Source organism: Saccopteryx leptura, chromosome 2 (assembly GCF_036850995.1).
Source record: "Saccopteryx leptura isolate mSacLep1 chromosome 2, mSacLep1_pri_phased_curated, whole genome shotgun sequence".
Classification (NCBI taxonomy): Eukaryota; Metazoa; Chordata; class Mammalia; order Chiroptera; family Emballonuridae; genus Saccopteryx; species Saccopteryx leptura.
Genome location: NC_089504.1, coordinates 310,330,600 through 310,349,836, shown reverse-complemented (window position 1 = coordinate 310,349,836; position 19,237 = coordinate 310,330,600). Strand labels below are relative to the sequence as shown.

At 44.8% G+C, this 19,237-nt stretch overlaps 1 protein-coding gene across 1 annotated transcript in view; it reads right to left on the bottom strand.

The window, feature by feature from the left end:
- Positions 1–6,438: 6,438 nt before the first annotated feature.
- The window catches only part of EXOC4 (exocyst complex component 4), a 701,469-nt gene continuing 688,670 nt past the window's right edge, over positions 6,439–19,237 (bottom strand). Inside the window, exon 18 of the mRNA XM_066362739.1 lies at positions 6,439–7,306. Within this exon, the coding sequence (XP_066218836.1) occupies positions 7,069–7,306 (238 nt within the window). The 3' untranslated portion in view covers positions 6,439–7,068. The remainder of the gene's footprint in view (positions 7,307–19,237) is intronic.

Below are 19,237 nucleotides of genomic sequence, written 5' to 3'. Positions count from 1 at the left end.
TGGCTATCTCCAGTCATTGAAAGGCTTGACTGGAGTTGAAAGATTTACTTCCAAGATGACCCACTCACTTTATTGTTGGCAGGAGGTCTCAGTTCCCTGCCATGGGGCTTGCTTCATAGGGCTGTTTGTGTGTCCTCATGACAGGACAGCTGGTGTCCCTCAGAGCAAGTGATCCGGTAGAGAAAGGTGAAACCTTAATGTATTTAGGACCTAATATGGTCACACACCATCACCTCTGCCGTATTCTACTTGGTAAAATTGAGTTGCTAACTGCAGCCGAACTCAAGGGGAAGAGAATCAAACTCTATCTTTAAAAAATAATTTCTATCTCTTCATTGATATTCTTTCTGTTTGGTATGAGATATTAGTTTTTCCCTTTCTTCTTTTTTCTTTTAAAAAATATTTTTATGGTTTTATTTTAACAATTGAGATAGAGAAAGGGACAGACAGGGACAGATAGACAGGAAGAAAGGTGAGAAGCATCAATTCATAGTTGTGGCACTTTAGTTGTTCATTGATTGCTTTCTTATATGTGCCTTGGCCAGGGGACTCTACTTGAGCCAGTGACCCCTTATTCAAGCCAGTGGTGATCTTGGGCTCAAGCCAGCGACCTTGGGCTTCAATCCAGTGACCCTGTGCTCAAGTTGGATGAGCCCGTGCTCAAGCCACTGACTTCGGGGATTCAAACCTGGGTCCTCAGTGTCCCAGATTGATGCTCTATCCATTGTGCCACCACCTGGTCACACTCCCTTTAATTCTTTAGACATGGCTTTCTTTAGTTCTTTCAATATATTTGGAACAGCTGATTGAAAACCTTCATATAGGAAGTCCAACATCTGGGACAATTCCCAGCAATTGCTCCTTTTCCTGTGTATGGCTATACTTTCCTATTTGAGTGTTTCAATATCTTTGTTGAAAACTTGACATTTCCTTGAAAATACTTTTTCGAGACAGGTCACACACCATAACATTCATACTTTTGGAGTGTACAATCAGGGTTTTAGTATATTCGGCAGGTTGTGCAATTATTACCAGTACTAACTCCAGAACCTTTTCATCACCTGCCCCCAAAAAACTCAGTACCTGTTAGTTGAAGACAGGACGTATAAAATAGCAAATGGGGCCACTCTGAAAATCAGATACCCTCTTCCACCAGGCTCTGTTGTTGTTGCTGTGTTGTTATTGTTTGTTTAGTAACTGTCTCAAATTCTGTAAAATACATATTTCCTGTCATGTGTGGCCCCTGGGAACGTAGACAGGAGGCATGTACATCAGGGAAACTGGCCAGAGGCCCTCCAGCTAAAAGATAACAGAAGGGCTGCCCAGGTGTCAAGGTGATAAGATCTGCCAGCCTCGAGGGACCTCTCTGACCAGCTGTCCCGGGAGGTCACCCAGTGTGCCTTCCAGTAAGTAGCTCCTCTCCTTGCCTGGCTGGTGCCCACCAATGGTTAGCCGGATCTTCACTTTTGGCCAGCCCCTCTGGCACATTCTGCGTAGTTCCTGGGACCCCATAAGAGATTTTATACTGTCTGTGACACTGACAAGACACAGGTCTTTCTCAGAAATACCCGTGGCTTCCACAGGAATATTTGGAATTATAACTCAGGTCTGCACCTTTGACTTAGAAGTAGACGACTTCAGAGTGGCCAGTTGTACTGGGTGTTCGGTGCGATAATTAATCAGCAGAAACGCCACCCCCTTGGCTGAGTCATGATTCCAGAAGTGAATGGCTGAGGTTGGGCTGACGCTATCTCTCTCACAGTACTCGCGGGAGCCAGCAGCATTGGTTCGTGTGACACGCAGGTCTTACAGTGACATTAAGAGGGATCTTTTTTGTTTGCTCTAATAAGCCTGATTATCTATGGAAAAAGAGGCTGAGAGATTTTCACTCTGTAATACACATACAGGGAGAAAAGGCGACCCACACAGCAGTCCTAAGTGCCACTGACTAACTGTCCCTTCTCTCTTCTCTTGGGCCCCCCTCACTTGACCCCCAGCAAAGTGACATGGCTGGGACTAAAACTTTTTAAATTTCTACTAAGCTCTTATGAATCCACAACAGGTGAATTATAGGGAAATTAACCGATGTCGTCTCTGAACCCCAAATGAGAATAGAAGTGGCATCCCTCCCTCTGCCCCCTCGTAGGAAGGCTACTGGTGATTGCTCCTGCAGTCCCGGCTTCCCTTACCCCCAGGGGCCTGCTGAGCACACTCCTGTTTCAGAAAGAAAAAGAAGAGGGAAGAGAGGGGACAGGAGAGTCACTTGGGAAACGCCCTCAAGCAGGCTGTTATTCTGAAAGGTCCAGGGCTTGGAAAGGGACCCTGGATCTACCAGTGGCAGAAAAGAAAAGAGATTTTGGCTCTGGAGAAGAGAGGGGAGAATTGTCTAACCTGGAGTGTTGGGTCCCCCAAAGCTGAGAAGGGACACTGGGCATGACCTTGGGTGGGGGTGACTGAGGGGGTTACCCGTGGAGACCGGACATTGCACCGGAGCCCCCTAGACAAAGCCTGGCGACACTAGCGAGGACCTCTGGGTCCAGGCCTGCAATAGCCGTCCAGAGCAGGGGTGACAAAGTGGTCAGGACACACTGATGATGATAACGTCTTTACCGCCATTTTCCTGACCTGCTTCGGCCATAGAATAGGGGGCCCCAGTCAAGGGAGGGCAAAGACGCCCTCCTTTCCAGGAACCCACAAAAAATTACTGAAGCTGAACTCTGGCAGAGAATGGTTAAGTAGGAGCTTAGAATCGATTTAGGGGAGAGAAAAAAAAAGTGAAATTTTTCTTACCTTAGCTTTGTGGAGCAACTTGTGACCTTATTGGAGTTCTGTGTGACATTCCTCAGCATAGGTGGGAAGTGTACCGGCAAACTCAGACCCAGGCAGAAGCTCATTACACCTGTGAAAGCCTGGTCCCTCCAGGCTACGAAGCCTGCATTTCAGGGTTGAATTAGAGGTGCCAGGCACATTAGCAGGCAGAGACACAAACTCAATAACTGCTAAAAAGGAAGCAGGCTTGTGGAAACAGAATAATATTTATTATGTATGTGTAACATTTAGTATTCAGCCACACTCTTGGATAGGAGCTATTATGACAATTCTATTTCACAGATGCGGAAACTGAGGTACAGGGCACTTAACAACTTGTATAACAGCAAGCCACTTGCAGAGAGCTGAGGTGACATTTTGAGCCACGGTACATCAAACTCTAAAACCAGACAGAGGTGTCATACTACCAGCCAATGTCACTTGAGCTCAAATATAGAATGTAAGGTCCCCTCCTTTTGCCACATGGGATGAGGAGGTTTGGCTCAGAATAGAGAGTTGAAGCGTTCTGAACATGGGGCCAAATCCTTAATTTGAGCCTCAGTTTTCTCAATAAAGTACGGAGGATAAGATCTCATAGGAGCATTATGAAGATTAAATGGAATATGGTAGGCACTGGCTGGTTGGCTTAGTGGTAGAGTGTCGTCCCAGCGTGTGGATGTCCTGGTTTGGTTCCCGGCCAGGGCACACAGGAGAAGCGCCCATCTGCTTCTCCACCCCTTCCCACTTCTCTCTCTCTTCTTGTCCCCTCCTGCAGCCGTGGCTCAATTGGTGCGAGTTGGCCCTGGATGTTGAGGATAGCTTCATGGTCTCTGCCTCAGGTGCTAAAATGGCTCTGGTTGCAACAGAGCAACACCCCAGATGGGCAGAGCATTGTCCCCTAGTGGGTTTGCCAGGTGGATCCTGGTTGGGGCGTATGTGGGAGTCTGTCTCTGTCTCCTCTCCTCTCACTAAAAAAAATAATAATAAAAAAGGAATAATGTGGCAAAGCATTTAGCACCTCATTAAATGCTCGAGAAATGAGATCTAAAATAACACAACGACAATCATAAAATAAAAACAGTAACAAAACCCGGGTACCAATGCTTTAATGCTTTCCTGAGCTCTCACAGTAAATACATTCTGGAGGCAGAAAGCTTGGCCCAGTGGGGGTGGGGGGGACTGAATAAATTGGGGATCAGGAGATTGCTAATTGTTCTCCTGGAGGATCTTTGCAAAGTCAGCAGAAATCAGAGGCTACATTTCTGGATGGGATAAAGTCGAGCGGACACCAAGCTCACCAGACAGCACCAAGACTCTTAATTTTTTTCAGTGGTGCCAACCTACACGCACCGGACATACGATTATAAAATGTACACATTGCTTTCTCGGTTCCCAGGGGCCCCTGCTCCAGGTAAGCGAAGGCCCCGGCAGTATTTCTGGCTGCAGACACCAGTCTTTGGCCCAGCTGTGTTAAAGCACCTTCTCAGGTCATGTGCATCCACTGCACTCGCACCTTGCTCCCTTAGCAGAAACTCCTCTCTGCTGTTGGCATCTTTCTAAAAGACATGTCCAGCTCCACTCCAGTGGCTCCTGCAGCTTACTCCGTCCTGGGTAATTAGCACGATCTCATTACACCCCAGCCGAGCGGGAACAGCATCAGTTGTTGTCGGGTGTTACCTTGTGGCAGGCCTCTGACTACGCATCTGCAAACTTCCAGACGGGCCTTCCGCCTTGGCCAAGCTAGGACAACCACTTCCAGCTGTGTCCACTCCATGCCAACTTCCATTTCAGGGAAAAGCCTCCCCTGCCTTTCACATCTGGCCACACACTTATTACTTACATGCTTCTTACAGCAGCCGTGCCTTATTAGGACAGAGTCAGGACTGTGGCTGAGCCCAGGCCGCCTTTGCTCTCCTGTCCTTGCTACCTCATTACCCTCCCTCCAAATTCTGCCCACTCTCACATCCGCCAACGTTAGGACAGCTGCGCTCAGATGGGTGTGTTTCCGCAAGCACCTTGCTTCTTAAGCAAAATCATGTCGGGCAGGGTGCTCCTCGTTTTCATAGCCCGCTCCCAGGACCGCCCATTTCGTCAGTCTTCTCATATGTGTCCCCAGTGCAGTGAGTCTAGCTTGCCTGAGTCCTGCCACCCTCTCCGTTGTTTACAGTGAAATTCTGCGTCCTGCTCCTGGGGAGCTGGCCACAGCTTTGCCTCAAAGCAAGAATCTTGAAGGCAGTAGCCTGGGTCCATTCAGAGCCTGGGGCAGGAATCCATTTTTTTTCCATCAACAAATGGCTCTGAGCTAGCCAGGGAGGGAACCAGCGAGCACTGAGGTGCACAGTCCCAAGCTTTCAGAATGGCAAAGCTTGGAAGAGAGCGGCCCAGAGAGGGCTGAAGACTTTCGTCCTCAATCCTACAAGATACCTTCTTAAATGAAAGTGTAGTTTTGGCAGATTGAGAAAGAAACGGGGAATCTGGGGAGGTCAACATCAGAGTGGACGTCGTAGGACTCTTCACCAGAGTGCAAATATAATCTCCATGTTACAAGGGACTGTCTCTTTTGCTTGCCACTGCAGGAGTCCCATATCACCTGAGCTGTGACAGGCAATTATATCTTTTCCACTGACTGAATGAATGCATTAGTGCTCAGACATTCATGGAGATGACTTGACACTAAGAATTATCGGGATTAGTTGCCAATTCAATGTGGCTGTATTTGAGGTTTCCTTCCCAGGCTATCTGACACATAAATTAGTGACTGCCAGAATGAGGTCCTGGGGAGGGGCCGGGGCACCTGTGAATGATGTCACCCTGCAGAGGACAGTATCCCAGGTGCCCCCCCCCCCCAATTCTGGATGACTGGCTGTCTCAAGGGCACGGGCTGTGGACGCACAGGCCGGCTCTCATACACTGTCCTATTAAAGATACTAAGAGTGTCCTCACTGCCTAGTTCCAGCCCACGCCTACCAGCATCTGACACACACATGGCCCCATGGAATGTTTGGTGAATAAAGAATATAAAAAAAACAATACACAACATGTAAGCTTCTCAAACATTGTTTAATTTTCTGTGCCCCCCCCCCCCCCCAAGACCGAAGCTGTACAAACAGGTGTAAAATTCTGGACCATTAGGGCATGAGGAATGACAGGTGCTGTCAAAGCCCTCCCTGCTCTGCCTTCCACATGTTTGTAAGGTGTGTCGCAGTCAGCACACTGCTTTCTTCTGCGACATGTCAACTATGGGTGTGCAAGAGCACCCGAGACCCAGGACGGTGGTGAGGCCAGTGAGGCAAGGGGCAGTGCGCGCTCACACCCCCCAAGAGCATTTCAGAAACGGACCCGGCTGGTGGCACATGGAGGAGGAATGTCACAGCTGAGCCTCTTCCTGGCACCGAGCTGAGCAGACCTGGACTGTTTTCTCAGGGGAGACAGACCCAGGGGCTCCAGCGGAGGGGGAATGAGCTCCTAAGCGTCATTCACACCCAGGCCGTGTCTCCAGGGAGATGAGAAGTACTTTAGCCATTATTTTCCCTTGGGACTTACAGGGGGAAAATCAAGATGATGACAGAATCACCTTCCATTCTTCCATTTTGGTCATTAATTTGATGTCTCTTGGTTTTGATACAGCAGAAATAAAATTTCAAAAAGGTAACAAGACCCACTCAAGGGCTGACATAAAGGACTTTGTTCCCTAGCCCCGAGAGGTCCTGTATTGGTTAGGGAAATTTTTCTGAGAACTCCATCTAGCTGAGAAGCCATTCGTTTGACCTTGGCAATAGAGACAGAAAGCAATGTACATACACTTACTTCACTGAATTGTAAACTGACAAGGTCAAGGAAGTAAAAATCCTACTGTTTATGTAAGAGAACCCTACTGAGCAGTTCTAGGAAGAGACTGAAACCTTGGTAGCAGTCTCCCTTCCAAAGATGGCTGGGCAGGAGCCATTCATGCATTCCGTTTTGCAGAGTCCGATTGACACAGCCCTCTTTCCCGCCCCACACTACATACTTTGGAATTGACTGCAACAGAGTAGATGTCAAATCAAGACATTTGGTACTACAAACTCCCTTTAGATTTTTTACAAAGAGCCAAAACTAAAGAGAAAAAAATCCTTACACCTTCTCTTCCACTAAAGCATCAGTATAGAGAAAACTAAGTCAGCTCAGATATACTAAATAACATACCAAAGAAAGAAGTAAGTATGACCGAGTAAACAAGAATGGCCACCCCCCCACCCCGACCGCATGCAGCGCGCCCGCTTAAACTGTGGTTATTTTCTTATCCTTGGTGGCTTGCTTGATGGCAGCCTGCTCACAGATGATCTCCTTGAGCCGCTGCAGCCGCATGTTCTGGGTGGTCTGGTCGCCCACCCCCGTCTGACTGCGGTGCAGCAGGGTCAGGGCGTGGATATACTCCAGCTCCGTGTACTTCACGCCTTGGTCCACCACCAGGTTCAGGAGCTCGTCGGCTGTGTTGTATAACATCTCATAATACTGCCTGGGGGAGGAAGAGAGAAGATTGCTCACCATCCACCGAGTGCTTACATAGTGGAACAACAGATGGATACTTCTCTGTCTCTAAAATCAATCAATAAAAAATATTTTTTAAAAAATCCTGGCCCTGGCTGGTTGGCTCAGTGGCAGAGTGTCAGCTCGGCATGTGGAAGTCCTGGGTTCAATTCCTGGCCAGGGCACACAGGAGAAGCGTCCATCTGCTTCTCCACCCTTTTCCCTCTCCTTTCTCTCTATCTCTGTTACCCTCCCGCAGCCAAGGCTCCATTGGAGCAAAGTTGGCCCGGGCACTGAGGGCGGCTCCCTGGCCTCCGTCAGGTGTCATGCGCTAGAATGAATGGCTCTGGTTACAATGGAGCAACGCCCAGAGGGGCAGAGCATGGCCCCCTGGTGGGCATGCTGGGTAGATCCGGGTTGGACGCATGCGGGAGTCTGTCTGCCTCCCGGCTTCTCACTTCAGGAAAGAAAAATCCTATGGGATAACTAAGCCATCTCTGTGGTAGGAAGGCGTTCTGGGGAGTGCATAATTTCAAGAATATTTCATTAATTGCTGCTACAGTCGGACTATAGTCAGTAAGAGCACTGGGTCTTTCTACTTGGCTATTTCCTTTCCCTGCTCTGCCAAACCTCCTTTCCTAATTCACACACTCTCTCTTTTTGGAAACAGAAATAATTCTCCTTTGTGAATCTATCCTACATAGCGGCAGGAACGGGAAGTGCTTGTTTGAGACTGGCAAGTTGATGGGTGACTCCTTGTAGCCACTCACCAACATCTTTGTGGAGGGTCTTCTTGGGCTTAATTCTCTGTAGTGGCTTCAAATGACTGTTCAGGTTAACCTTGCGGAAGCACGTATTTAGCACCCATTACTCAAGGATAACCTTGAATGAAGACACAGATACTTCTGATAGAAGAGACGTGTGAACTCTAACTTCCAGAAGTCTGGGACCCGATATTGGCTATAATCAGGAACTTTTCTGAAGCTTCATGTTAAGCATAAAAGCCACATGAAGTACTCCTACTCCCTAACAAATGTGGTGTAATTACAAAATACTATTTTTAAAAATAATCTGATGCTGGAGAAAGAGACATCCTAAGTATCTATGGCTTCTGATGTCCCCTGGCAGACCATGGCTTCCTCCCTGTTTTGACAAATGAGGCCCTACCTGATCTAATCCTATTTCCCCTAGGTGCACAGGTGAGCCAGGGACTGTCTATGCACAAAACTAAGCACGCGTTTTAAAAACTGCTCAGGAAGGACACAGGCTCACATCTAGATTTACCGAATGGGAGGAGAGAGAATTCGAGGCTCCTGTTTCAATTCTAGAAGGGACGTGGTAGCTGCGTTCTAGACTGGTCCTCAAACTGGAGAGTGTGTGGGGAGTTTGTGGGAAGTACAGGATCTTGAGGCCCCACCCCAGATGCTGTAATTCCCATCGCTCTGAACCAGCCAGGAATCTGCACTGGCGTCTGCGTGGTGTAGGAAAGAGCCGACTGCCTGCCCAGGTGGTGGCACAGTAGACAGAGTGTTGACCTGGGACACTGAGGTCCCAGGTTCAAAATCCTGAGGTTGCCAGCTTGAATGTGAGCTCATCCAGCTTTAAGCACAGGCTCACCAGCTAGAGCACTGGGTCACTGGCTTGAGCCCAAAGGTCACTGGCTTTAAGCCCAAGGTTGCTGGCTTGGCTGGAGCCCCTGGTTAAGGCACATATGAGAAAGCAATCAATGAACTAAAGTGCCGCAATTATGAGTTGATTCTTTTAATTTCTCTCCCTGTCTGTCTCTCTCAAAAAGAAAGAAAAGAAAAGAAAAGAGAAAGAAAAAGAAAAGAGACAGAATCATTCCCAGCTCCCTGAGCCAAGGAGCTAATAGCATTAGGGAAGGAGACGGAGGCAATAAGTGGGCTGCAATACTTTTCAATGGGATGAGGCCAAAAGAACTGGGTTTCTTTGTATTATGACGCTGATTATCTTCCTTATTTATCTTAGGAAGTAACATTGAACCTGTCAGACCAGATTAAATTGGATTTCTCCTGAAAAAATCTGATGAATTGTTTCCAGAGGTAAATGGCCGGTTTTCATAGAGACTGCTGTTCCACGCTGGGAGCAAACAACAAAAGAAAGATGCCTGGGTTTCTAGTCCTGGATCCTCCAGTGCGATAAGTGATACAGGGCATGCCACTTACGTCCTTAATGTTTCAATATCCTGTGTGCAATGAAGACCTTTATAAATCCCATAATGACGCTCCGAAGGGGACTGAGAGACTGAAAGCATCCCCCAGAGTCTCGGATAAACAGTGCCCCGGAATTGCAGAGTGGAGTTATTAAACAAAATTGACAGGTAACTGATGGTGTATTTTCTATAGTTAGGGGGGAAAAAATCCTCATAACCACGATGATAGATGAGATCATAAAGAAACATAAATATTTAAAGACAGAATGAAATTCATTCGTCTTTCAGAACAGTAGCCAGCACAGAAACAGTGATCCTGGGAGGGGGAGAGAGGGTGCAATGAGGTACCTCATGGAGAAATAGGAAAATGCCCCAAACTATACAACTAGAGCGTCTATGATAAACACTGTCACACTGAAGTGAAACTGTGTAATCCAATTGGGATAAATAATTGATCAGCACTTATTGAGGCTTCAGGAAAATGAGGCGCTTCATCATCAAGTATTACAATAGCAGCCATGGCCCAAGGCACTGCGCTTTGTAGTAGATTGCGCCCCACGTGGCTGCTGGGAGGGGATCGGTGAACACGCATTCGGTTTAGAACCTTTCTGGCTCATTACTTGTGGAGCAAGTTGCTCCACAGCCCATAATATCAAAGGGCCAATTGCTAGACATGGACCACATGTCCTATTCTGGAAACCAGAATTCCATGTCACCCTGATGGGTGAGACATTCTGTGAGGCATGCTTCTCCTCTTGCGGCTTCTCTCATCCTTTGGCCACACGTTAATATTAATAATAATATATGGCTTTTAGCTGCATTATCTTAATCAACCCTTTGATGTAAGCACTGCTGTCGTCCATGATTTACAGATGAGCAGACGGAGCTTAAGAGAGTATGAGTGATTTGTCTTAAAGCCCCCAAATGAAGGACTTTGAACCCTGGACTCACTCCAAAGCCACCAGAATAGAGAAATATGTAAAACTGTACAAAGCAAAAGTACTGCCCTGGCCGGGTAGTCGGCTGGTTCGAGCGTCACCCCGATACACCAATGTTGCGGGTTTGATCCCCGGTCAGGGCACATACAGGAATAAACCAATGAGTGCCTAAATGAGTGCAACAACAAATTGATGTCTCTCTCTCTCTCTCTCTGAAATTAGTAAATAAAAATTTAAAAATAAGAAATAAAAAGCAAAAGTACTAATTACAAAGAATACTTGTGTAGCAAATTCATTTTCAGTCACAATTTAAGAAATATGAATTTAATAAAATTCACATACTCTCTGCCTTCGATTGTAATGAAATAAGCGAGTATTGTGGCAATTCAAAATTCATTTATACACTTTGCAGCTGTATTTGGGTAACAGTGGATTTGATCTGGGAATTCAGTGCTCTGAACCAAATAATGAAGTCACATTGTAAAATCAGCACACAGGAGTTACAGAAAAGCTTCTTGGCTTTTCATTCATTTTGTCACCTCTCTACATTTTCCATTTGCCCTTCGAGCAGCTAGTAATGGACAAGGTGACCTTTCTTTCCAAAAGTTGGTTACCCTTCTGATTCATTACTTCCTCAAGGAAGAGATATAATTAAGTAATTTCATTGTAAGGGCTTTCTCATCTAGCCCTTCCTGAGATAAAGATAGCATTAATATCAACAAGAGAATTAGGCTCTGAAGCTGACTTCTTAAATATAAGTTTCAAAGGAAGAGAAATTTACTTGAATATAGTGTGGTATTAATGGTAGCTCCCTGTACTCCTTTTAGCCGATAGTTGGCAGCATTTTGAGCGGTTAAATAAAAACCCAGTAGGAGATGGGTCACTAAAGTATCAGATAAAACACTCAACTCCTGTTTTCTTGCTCACTCAATGGTACGTATGATAATAAGCAGGGAAATGGAAAGAGAGAAAAGAAAGGAACTGAATAATCTATAAACCAGATAATCATCCCATAAATAATTGAGAGGTAGTTATAGCGAAAAGACTTAGGAGAAATAAATAAATACTCAAGAGAGCCACTAACTCAGATTCTAGTTAACTCTTTCATTCTCCCCACTCCCCACCCAGCTGTGTGAGTGACCTTGTGCAAATGTTACCAGCTCTTTAGACCTCTGCTTCCCATATAAAAAACAAAGAGGTTAGAGCAGACACTGTTTAAGCCCTGGAATGCTTGGTTTTAAAATGTTTGCAGCATCTTCTGTCTGGTCCTTGAAAATCACAGGCTACCAGATTTAGGGATGCTGATTTTCCTCAACTTATTACTGCAAGATGCAACAGTGATTGATTTAAGAACATTCTGAGCAAGAACAAACTTAGCTCACTGTGTTTTCCACACCAATAATAAGCTGGATGGTAATCCTGTGTGTCAGAAGAATAAATTAGTTTATTAAGAAAATATAATATAATCTCTTTCATTTGTCTTCCCCTTCAAAGAGCTTAGAGTTTATGATAGACACGACTGAAAATCCTAATGTGAAACAGTTGAAGTTATTTTCAGTTTAGGAATAAGAAAACTAAGGTAGAGAAAAGCAAAATAATTTTTAGAGAATTAGGGCGGAATTAGACTTATGCTCTACATTTGGAACAGATTTTAACACTCCTGACGAGACTGTGCAGGTTCTCGTTCTGACTGGGGTGCTGTAGAAGAAAAGTAAAGTGTGGGCTTCAGAAGTTCAGTGCAGAAATTCCCTTGGCTGGTGGCAATTGTTCAAGAGGGGCAGTAACAAGCTTGCATGGGCTTCTTTGATGGAATGTTTACCGTATTTTCTTTACATAAAGTGACATGCACACACACCGCGACTCTTCATCAGTGGCCATGCTTAAGTGGCAGTTACCGATCGGCTTAGTTCTGATAATCCCATGCGTCAGCAGTACTGGGGGTGGAGGGGATGTCTCCACTGGGAAGAGCCTCCCAGTGAAAGCTGGCTGTGTTCACTGCTCTCAGGAATGTAACCTGAGTGTAAAGCCAGTAGCCACAGCCACCATCACAGCCGCCTGGCCCGTGCAGATTCTCATTTGATTCGGACAGATGGTAATAAAACAACGGAGCCAAGAACTGGTGGGCCATTACATTTAATCCTAGCTCGCACCTGGTGGGCGAGTAAATACACACAGTGGAAAAACACTTCCCTTTCCATTCAGGGCTCCCGAAGCCACTGTCTCATCTGAGTTTTCCTAGAATCAAAGGTTTCTACCTCACCAGCCTTATTCACCTCTGTTCCCCATCTCTTTCTCTTTGCACAAACTCTGTACAAACTGACTTCTTCAGCACTCCGCCATCTTGGCTGCCTCTCCACTGCAATGCTGATGGTGGGAACTGACTGAGCGAAAGCCCCCCGGTCTGCTTCATTTTATAGTGTAGAAAATTAAAGCCTTTAAGCCAATATACAAATAAGGAAGTTTCTGATACAAAGCCACTTATCTGAGGCATAAGTGGGATTCCTCATAAAAGTGCACTACCCCACATCATGCAAGTCAAGGGTGTGGGGAAAAGCTTAATTTTGAGAAGATCTTAGTATTTAAAGGGTGGGAAAGGCTTAGTCTTAAAACTAAGACTTAGGCTATAAGGACTTTGCCAGCTTATAGCCTGTCTCCTACACCCAATGCAAACTATAAGTGAGCAAACATATATATCATATTTATAAACTTATTTGACTAACACTGAGCCTATTTTTGATAGCAGCTGGCTCTGAGTTTGGGCTCATCAGCATGGGGTCACTGGCTTGAGCAGGGGAATCCAGGGGAATCATCCACATTACCCCAGAGCTCACCAGCTCGAGCCCAAAGATTGCTGGCAAGGTCACTGGCTTGAGCAAGGGGACACTGGCCCAGCCCCGATCAAGGCACGTATGGGAAGCTCAATGTACAACTAAAGTGGAGCTACGTGTTGATGCTTCTCACCCTATCTCCCTTACCGTCTCTCTTTCTCCAAATTAAAAAACAAAAACAAAAAACCAAACCATTCAACACCAAGGAATTCCTGAGACCCTTCCCTTAGGATGATGACCTTTTCCAAGCTCAGTAACAGTTGCTGAAAAGGAGGAAATTTTTTTTTTTTTTTCTTATCTGCAAACTTTGCTTCCCACCTTTGGAACCCATTCTAAATTTATAAAGATCTATGGTGGAAGTTTCCTTCTCAACAATGTAAGGATTCATATGTCACTCTCCACTACATCAGATAATTTTTAAAATTAAGTTTTCTACAACAGGGCTCGAGGAAGCTCTGCATTTTAAATTCAGCGCAATTAAAGCTGTGTCTCTTCGGTGTGGGCACTGCCTTTGGTCAAACCCCCATCATATGAATAATTACTCAGTCCATTAAGAAGTCTGCTCAACTCCGCCTCCCATTTGGAAGGTTTTAATAAATATTGATCGGGCACATTTCTGTTTGCACTGGGCAAAGCAATTCTGATGGATTCATCTTCTGATGTTATCAAATAATGAAATATGAAAGAGTGAATGGAACTGCCCTCTTGTTCTGTGAATTTTTTTTTATTTAGGTCCTTTCCTTTATTTTCACAATCATGTTTGTTCCCATACTTCTGTAAATGTTCTTTTGATTATCAAAAGGGGATTCCAGGTTAAGGAGAGCCATGCTGTGCTGAATATCACTTTAGGTGGTCTTTTCCATTAAAAAAATAAATGATCTAATAGTATAGGCTAATAAAAGGCCCTAGGATTATGCACTTTGGTGGCCTCAAAGCCACATGTTGTTTACCGGTTAGCAGAAGGCCCTTGCTGGGTACTGTCTGGCATACTATAGATTTCTCGGATTAGCAATCTGGGATACAACTGCTGAGCTGTGCTGAGTAAAACTAGTTCAGATGGCCTATGGCTTTTCCGTTTTAAGTAATGAAATGGAATGATCAACTTTTCAATAAATAATGCAAAGGATTTCTTCAAAGGACAAGCTAGTGTTATTATTACTAATGTTTAGAAAGCTCTAATAACATTTTAAATGCTAATATAACATAGAAAGGTATAGTCTTTGTTGCAAGAGCTTCTTTTATGTACACTTAAGAAAATTCAATTTAGGCCCAGATCAGAGGTACCTAAGGCACTAGGCAAAAGCTTTAAGTTATTTTTTAAAATTTTACTTATTGATTTGAGAGAGAGAGAGAGAGAGAGAAAGAGAGAGATTTGTTATTCCATTTTTTTTAATGCATTGATTGGTTGATTCCTACATATGCCCTGACCAGGGATTGAACCTTCAACCTTGGAACGTTGGGATGATTTTCTAACCAACTGAGCTACCCAGCCAGGGTGGCAAATGCTGTAATTTAAAGTGAGATTAATCACAGGCTTGCCAGTCAGCCTGCTTACCCATACTACTATCAAAGAGTTGGAAGGCCCTAGACAAGGAATAGAACCCAAGGTTTCTCTCGAAGTGACCAGCAGAGTTAGTGATGGGATGGAGAAATGAAGGGGTAACAGGTATTGGGTTTCTATATTTACAATTTGGGGATCTTTCTCTAGTGGTAAGTGTTTAGGCAGAAAGGTCAGTGTGGATGGGTAGGAACCACATGGTTTTGATGGGGAAACCTGACCATTGGAGCATTATGCCAAGGAGGCAAAGGTAACAGGTTGATTCTGATAGGTGCCACTTAGTTCTATTTTTTTTAAATTGTATGTGCCCTGTCTGAGGATCAAACCCGCAACCTTGGCGTATTAGGACAATGCTCTAACCAACTGAGCTACCTGGCCAGGGATAATTAGTTCTATTGCTGAGCCACTGACTCTGCCCCTAGCCAGCTAGCTTACAAATGTGTTAAGCCAAGTATTGGATCAGGTTGAGCAGAAAGTTCGCTGCAAGCCATTGTCACTGCTGGGGGTGTGAAGATGCTAAGACTGCTATTCAGCCACCAGTTGGCTATTAGTCAAACCCCGCCTCCTGACCTTTTGGTCCTGGTTAGAAACCCTAATACATTTCTTTATATTTTTATAAGAGATTTCTCTACTTTGCTGAGACAAAAGACTGTATCTTTTAGGACTGAAGGAAGGGCCAGAAAGAAAAATGGTTTTGGCAGAGAAACCAAAACATCAGCAGATTATTTGAAAAGTGTGAGCATATGCAAATCAGTAGGTCCCAACGGCAAACACTCGGTGTATTCACTAAACCCTTAGGGTTATTTATGAAAGAGAGAAAACCTAAATAAAACAAAGCTACAAAATGAGCCACCTGAGATTCAAGGACACGTGACTCAGGATGTCAATTAGAAAAATAACAGACGAAATCAGAAGGAGCTAATGGAAATATGTACAGTATCCAGCAGGGCTTAATTACAGACCCAAGTACTCTGACAAACATGATGGATATCTTTGGGTAGCAATGTGAATTTGGTAGATGAAAAGACCACTGTGGATGATGTATATTTGGATGTCAATGAACCGTTTTACACAGTGCCTCTAAAAAAATATTACTAGCAAAACGAATTTAGTCCGAGTGGCTACCCCTGAGAGGACATAGGCTGAGAACCAAACAAAGCGTAAGGATATAGGCCAACCAACTAATGCAGAAGAGAAAGCAGCTAGTGAATGCTAAGGACACTGGCTTATAACTGATCTCACTTAATACCTTAGTACAGCCGTTATCAACCTGTGGGTTGACCCCGGCGGGGGTTGAACGACCAAAACACAGGGGTCGCCTAAAGCCATTGGAAAATACATGTTTATTATACAATGCATTTTTATTTTCCGACGACTTTAGGCGACCCCTGTGTTTTGGTCGTTCGACCCCCGCCGGGGTCGTGACCCATAGGTTGAGAACCGCTGCCTTAGTAGGTGTGCAAGAGCATTCAGAGTGGTGAGAAGGGCAGATGTTACTAAATGGGGAAGGGCCGTGAACAGCAACAAAGGAGGTAGAAATAATGTACAGCAGTGCTTTCTTTCCAACTGCTGGTCCATGGATGCGTCCATCAGAAATTTCATGCCGGTCCACGAAAGAGTGAACCACCTTGATGTTGTATGAAGGTTACAAACCCAAGGATCTTAGTTAAATTTGCTTATGCTCAGGGTGATTTCTGCCTTAGTGGTTCCCGAAATAATTCTCGTATTTTTTTTTAAACTCTATGTTTTTTGGGTTTTTTAAATTTTTTAAAAATTTTATTTATTCATTTTTAGAGAGGAGAGAGAGACAGAGAGGGAGAGAGAGGAGAGAGAGACAGAGAGAGAGAAGGGAGGAGGAGCTAGAAGCATCAACTCCCATATGTGCCTTGACCAGGCAAGCCCAGGGTTTCGAACCGGCGACCTCAGCATTTCCAGGTCGACGCTTTATCCACTGCGCCACCACAGGTCAGGCCAATTCTCGTATTTTTAATAGTCCGCAAGTGTAAAAAGGTTGCAAACCACTGCTGTAAAGGACTCCAGAAGATTTAGAATTTGAGGCAACAAATAACAAAATGAGATCCATCTTGGGGAAAACCCAAGTGAATTTGTCTGGAAGGAATTTCGACCTCCTGTGCTCCACAGTTGGGAGACAGCTTAGGACGGCACTAGTACGGGCGGTCCATGAGGGTACTGGGGGCTAAGGTATGGAACCAGAGCATGTGCTCACTGCCTGTGAAACAAAGTACCAGTCCTCGGACCAGGAGGTGATGATAATCTGTCTTTGTTGTACATCCTAGTTCTGGGTTGTTTTATACCACAGGCCAATAAAAAGGATATCAGAAAAGAGAGTCAAATGGGATTAAAAGGATGGAAGGTTGGAGGAAAATAGAAGATTAAAAGAGATTCGGTCCAGTTTTTGCTCAAACATCAGCTTGTCCGTAAGTGAGGCTTTGCCCGACCACCTTACCCAGAATGATGCCTGCCCCTTCCTCATCAAGCTCTGCCCTCCCTCTGAGCTGTACTTGTGTTTTTAGCACTCACCTCCATCTAAAAATATTTATTTCCAAAAAAATCTGTTTAATATACCACATATTTTGTAAATATACAAGTTGTGGCAAAAGTAGGTGTATAGTTGTAAGTATACAAAAGTTTATTCTTGTATTTATTAATTATTGTATTATTTTCCATGCAAACAACTGTAAACCTACTTTTGCCCTATCCTGTATGTATAAAGTTAGAGGTACAGCATAATACACCGGTAAGATCATGGAATCAGGAGCCAGGGGCCTGTGTTCAAATCCCAGGTCTGCCTCTGACTATTTGTACGACTGTGGGCTATTTATTAATCTCTCCGTGACTTATTTTCTTCTTCTGAGAAAGGAAGCAGCAATGTCAGGTTGTTACAAGGACTGAATGATGAAAAACAATGGCTGGAACACAGTGTTATATTATGTATCTATTACATAAATACATGTCTGCCCCACCCCTTCCCAGGAAAGAGGCTCCATGAGGGCAGGGTTGGATTCCATGTCATTCCTTGTTACCCTCTGACCTGAGGACAGGGCATCTAGTGGTGTTGAATGAATCAAAAGGAATGAATGAATGAGAGCCAACGGTCAGGAAACCCCATTAAGTGACAGAGCACAAGGTAAAAAGGAGTCTGACACCGGAAGGAGAGGAACCAGGAATCAAACAGCCGCTCTGTGTGAAGGCTCGGGGCACTAGATGCGATTCTGAGCAGGAGATGCGGGCCACTTCTGCACATTGGTTGCAAACGGAAAAGGGGAGGCACGGAGGAGACTCAGTTTTGACTAATGATCTGCAATCCTCCTCAGCTTCCCTTCTCTGGCAGAAATAGACATGAACCCTTGGATATTTCTTGGCCTGCCTGGACTTCAGTTTCTTTATTTACCCAACAAGATAAAATAATATTACATCACAGGTTAAGTCTGAGGATGAAACCAAAAGACAGAGTAGAATGCTTGTTGTGTAGCAATGGTAAAAAATAACAGCTAACTTTTACTGTACTCTTTATCGGCCATGTATACGTTATTTCTCCTATCACCACAACTGTATGAGGTATTGTATTGTCTACACTGAAATAGTTTTGTTTTTATTAATCCTTCCTTCTCCAGTTAACAGAAGGGTTCTTTTTCTCTTCTTTTTTTTTCTAAGATTGATTTTATGCCTTTGATCACAATCCCTCCCAATGCCTGTAGGACCTGCTGGGCTTTAGTTTTGTTTTTAACTCTTGTATCTGGAATCTGTCCCCCCCCCTTTTGCCCCCCCCCCCCCCCGCTGGTTCTTTTAAGTCTGATTCAAACATCCTTACAGCTCTCAAGTTCTGAAAGCAAAGCAAAGCCAAACAACATACCCCAAACCCTCTGCCATCCTGCGTCCACTCCCCTCTCTCATCGTTTCTCCTCCTCTCCTTTCATTGTTCAATTTCTGGGGGAAAAAATCATTGCAGTCACTGTATTTCCTTTGAAAGCCTCCATTTTGTCTGAAACTGTTTAGAAAGGTCACCAGTGGCATCCTAGTGGACAAACACAGCGGCCTTCGCTAGGTGCTTTCCTCCTTAACAATTTTCCATCCTGAGCGGCACCCTCTTTGAGCCCCGTTATTTGGACCCTTCCCCAGCTCCCTTGGGCTCTTTGATTTGTTTTTAAATCGGCTCCTATTCCATCTGCCCACTGCAGGGGTTCCCTCCAGGTGGGCATGGCCCTTTGTCCTTTCTCTACTTCCAAAAGTCTTATCTGTATGTGAGATGTTCTCTCTCTCTCAAGATCTGGTCCCTGAATAGATCAAAGTTTCATTTCCTCTGATTTTCAGACCTTTGCACCCAATGCCCTTACTGGGTTGCCTCTCTGACCTCCAAATTTTGTGGAGTTCCTGCTCTCCTCTCTATTGACGACGATCACCA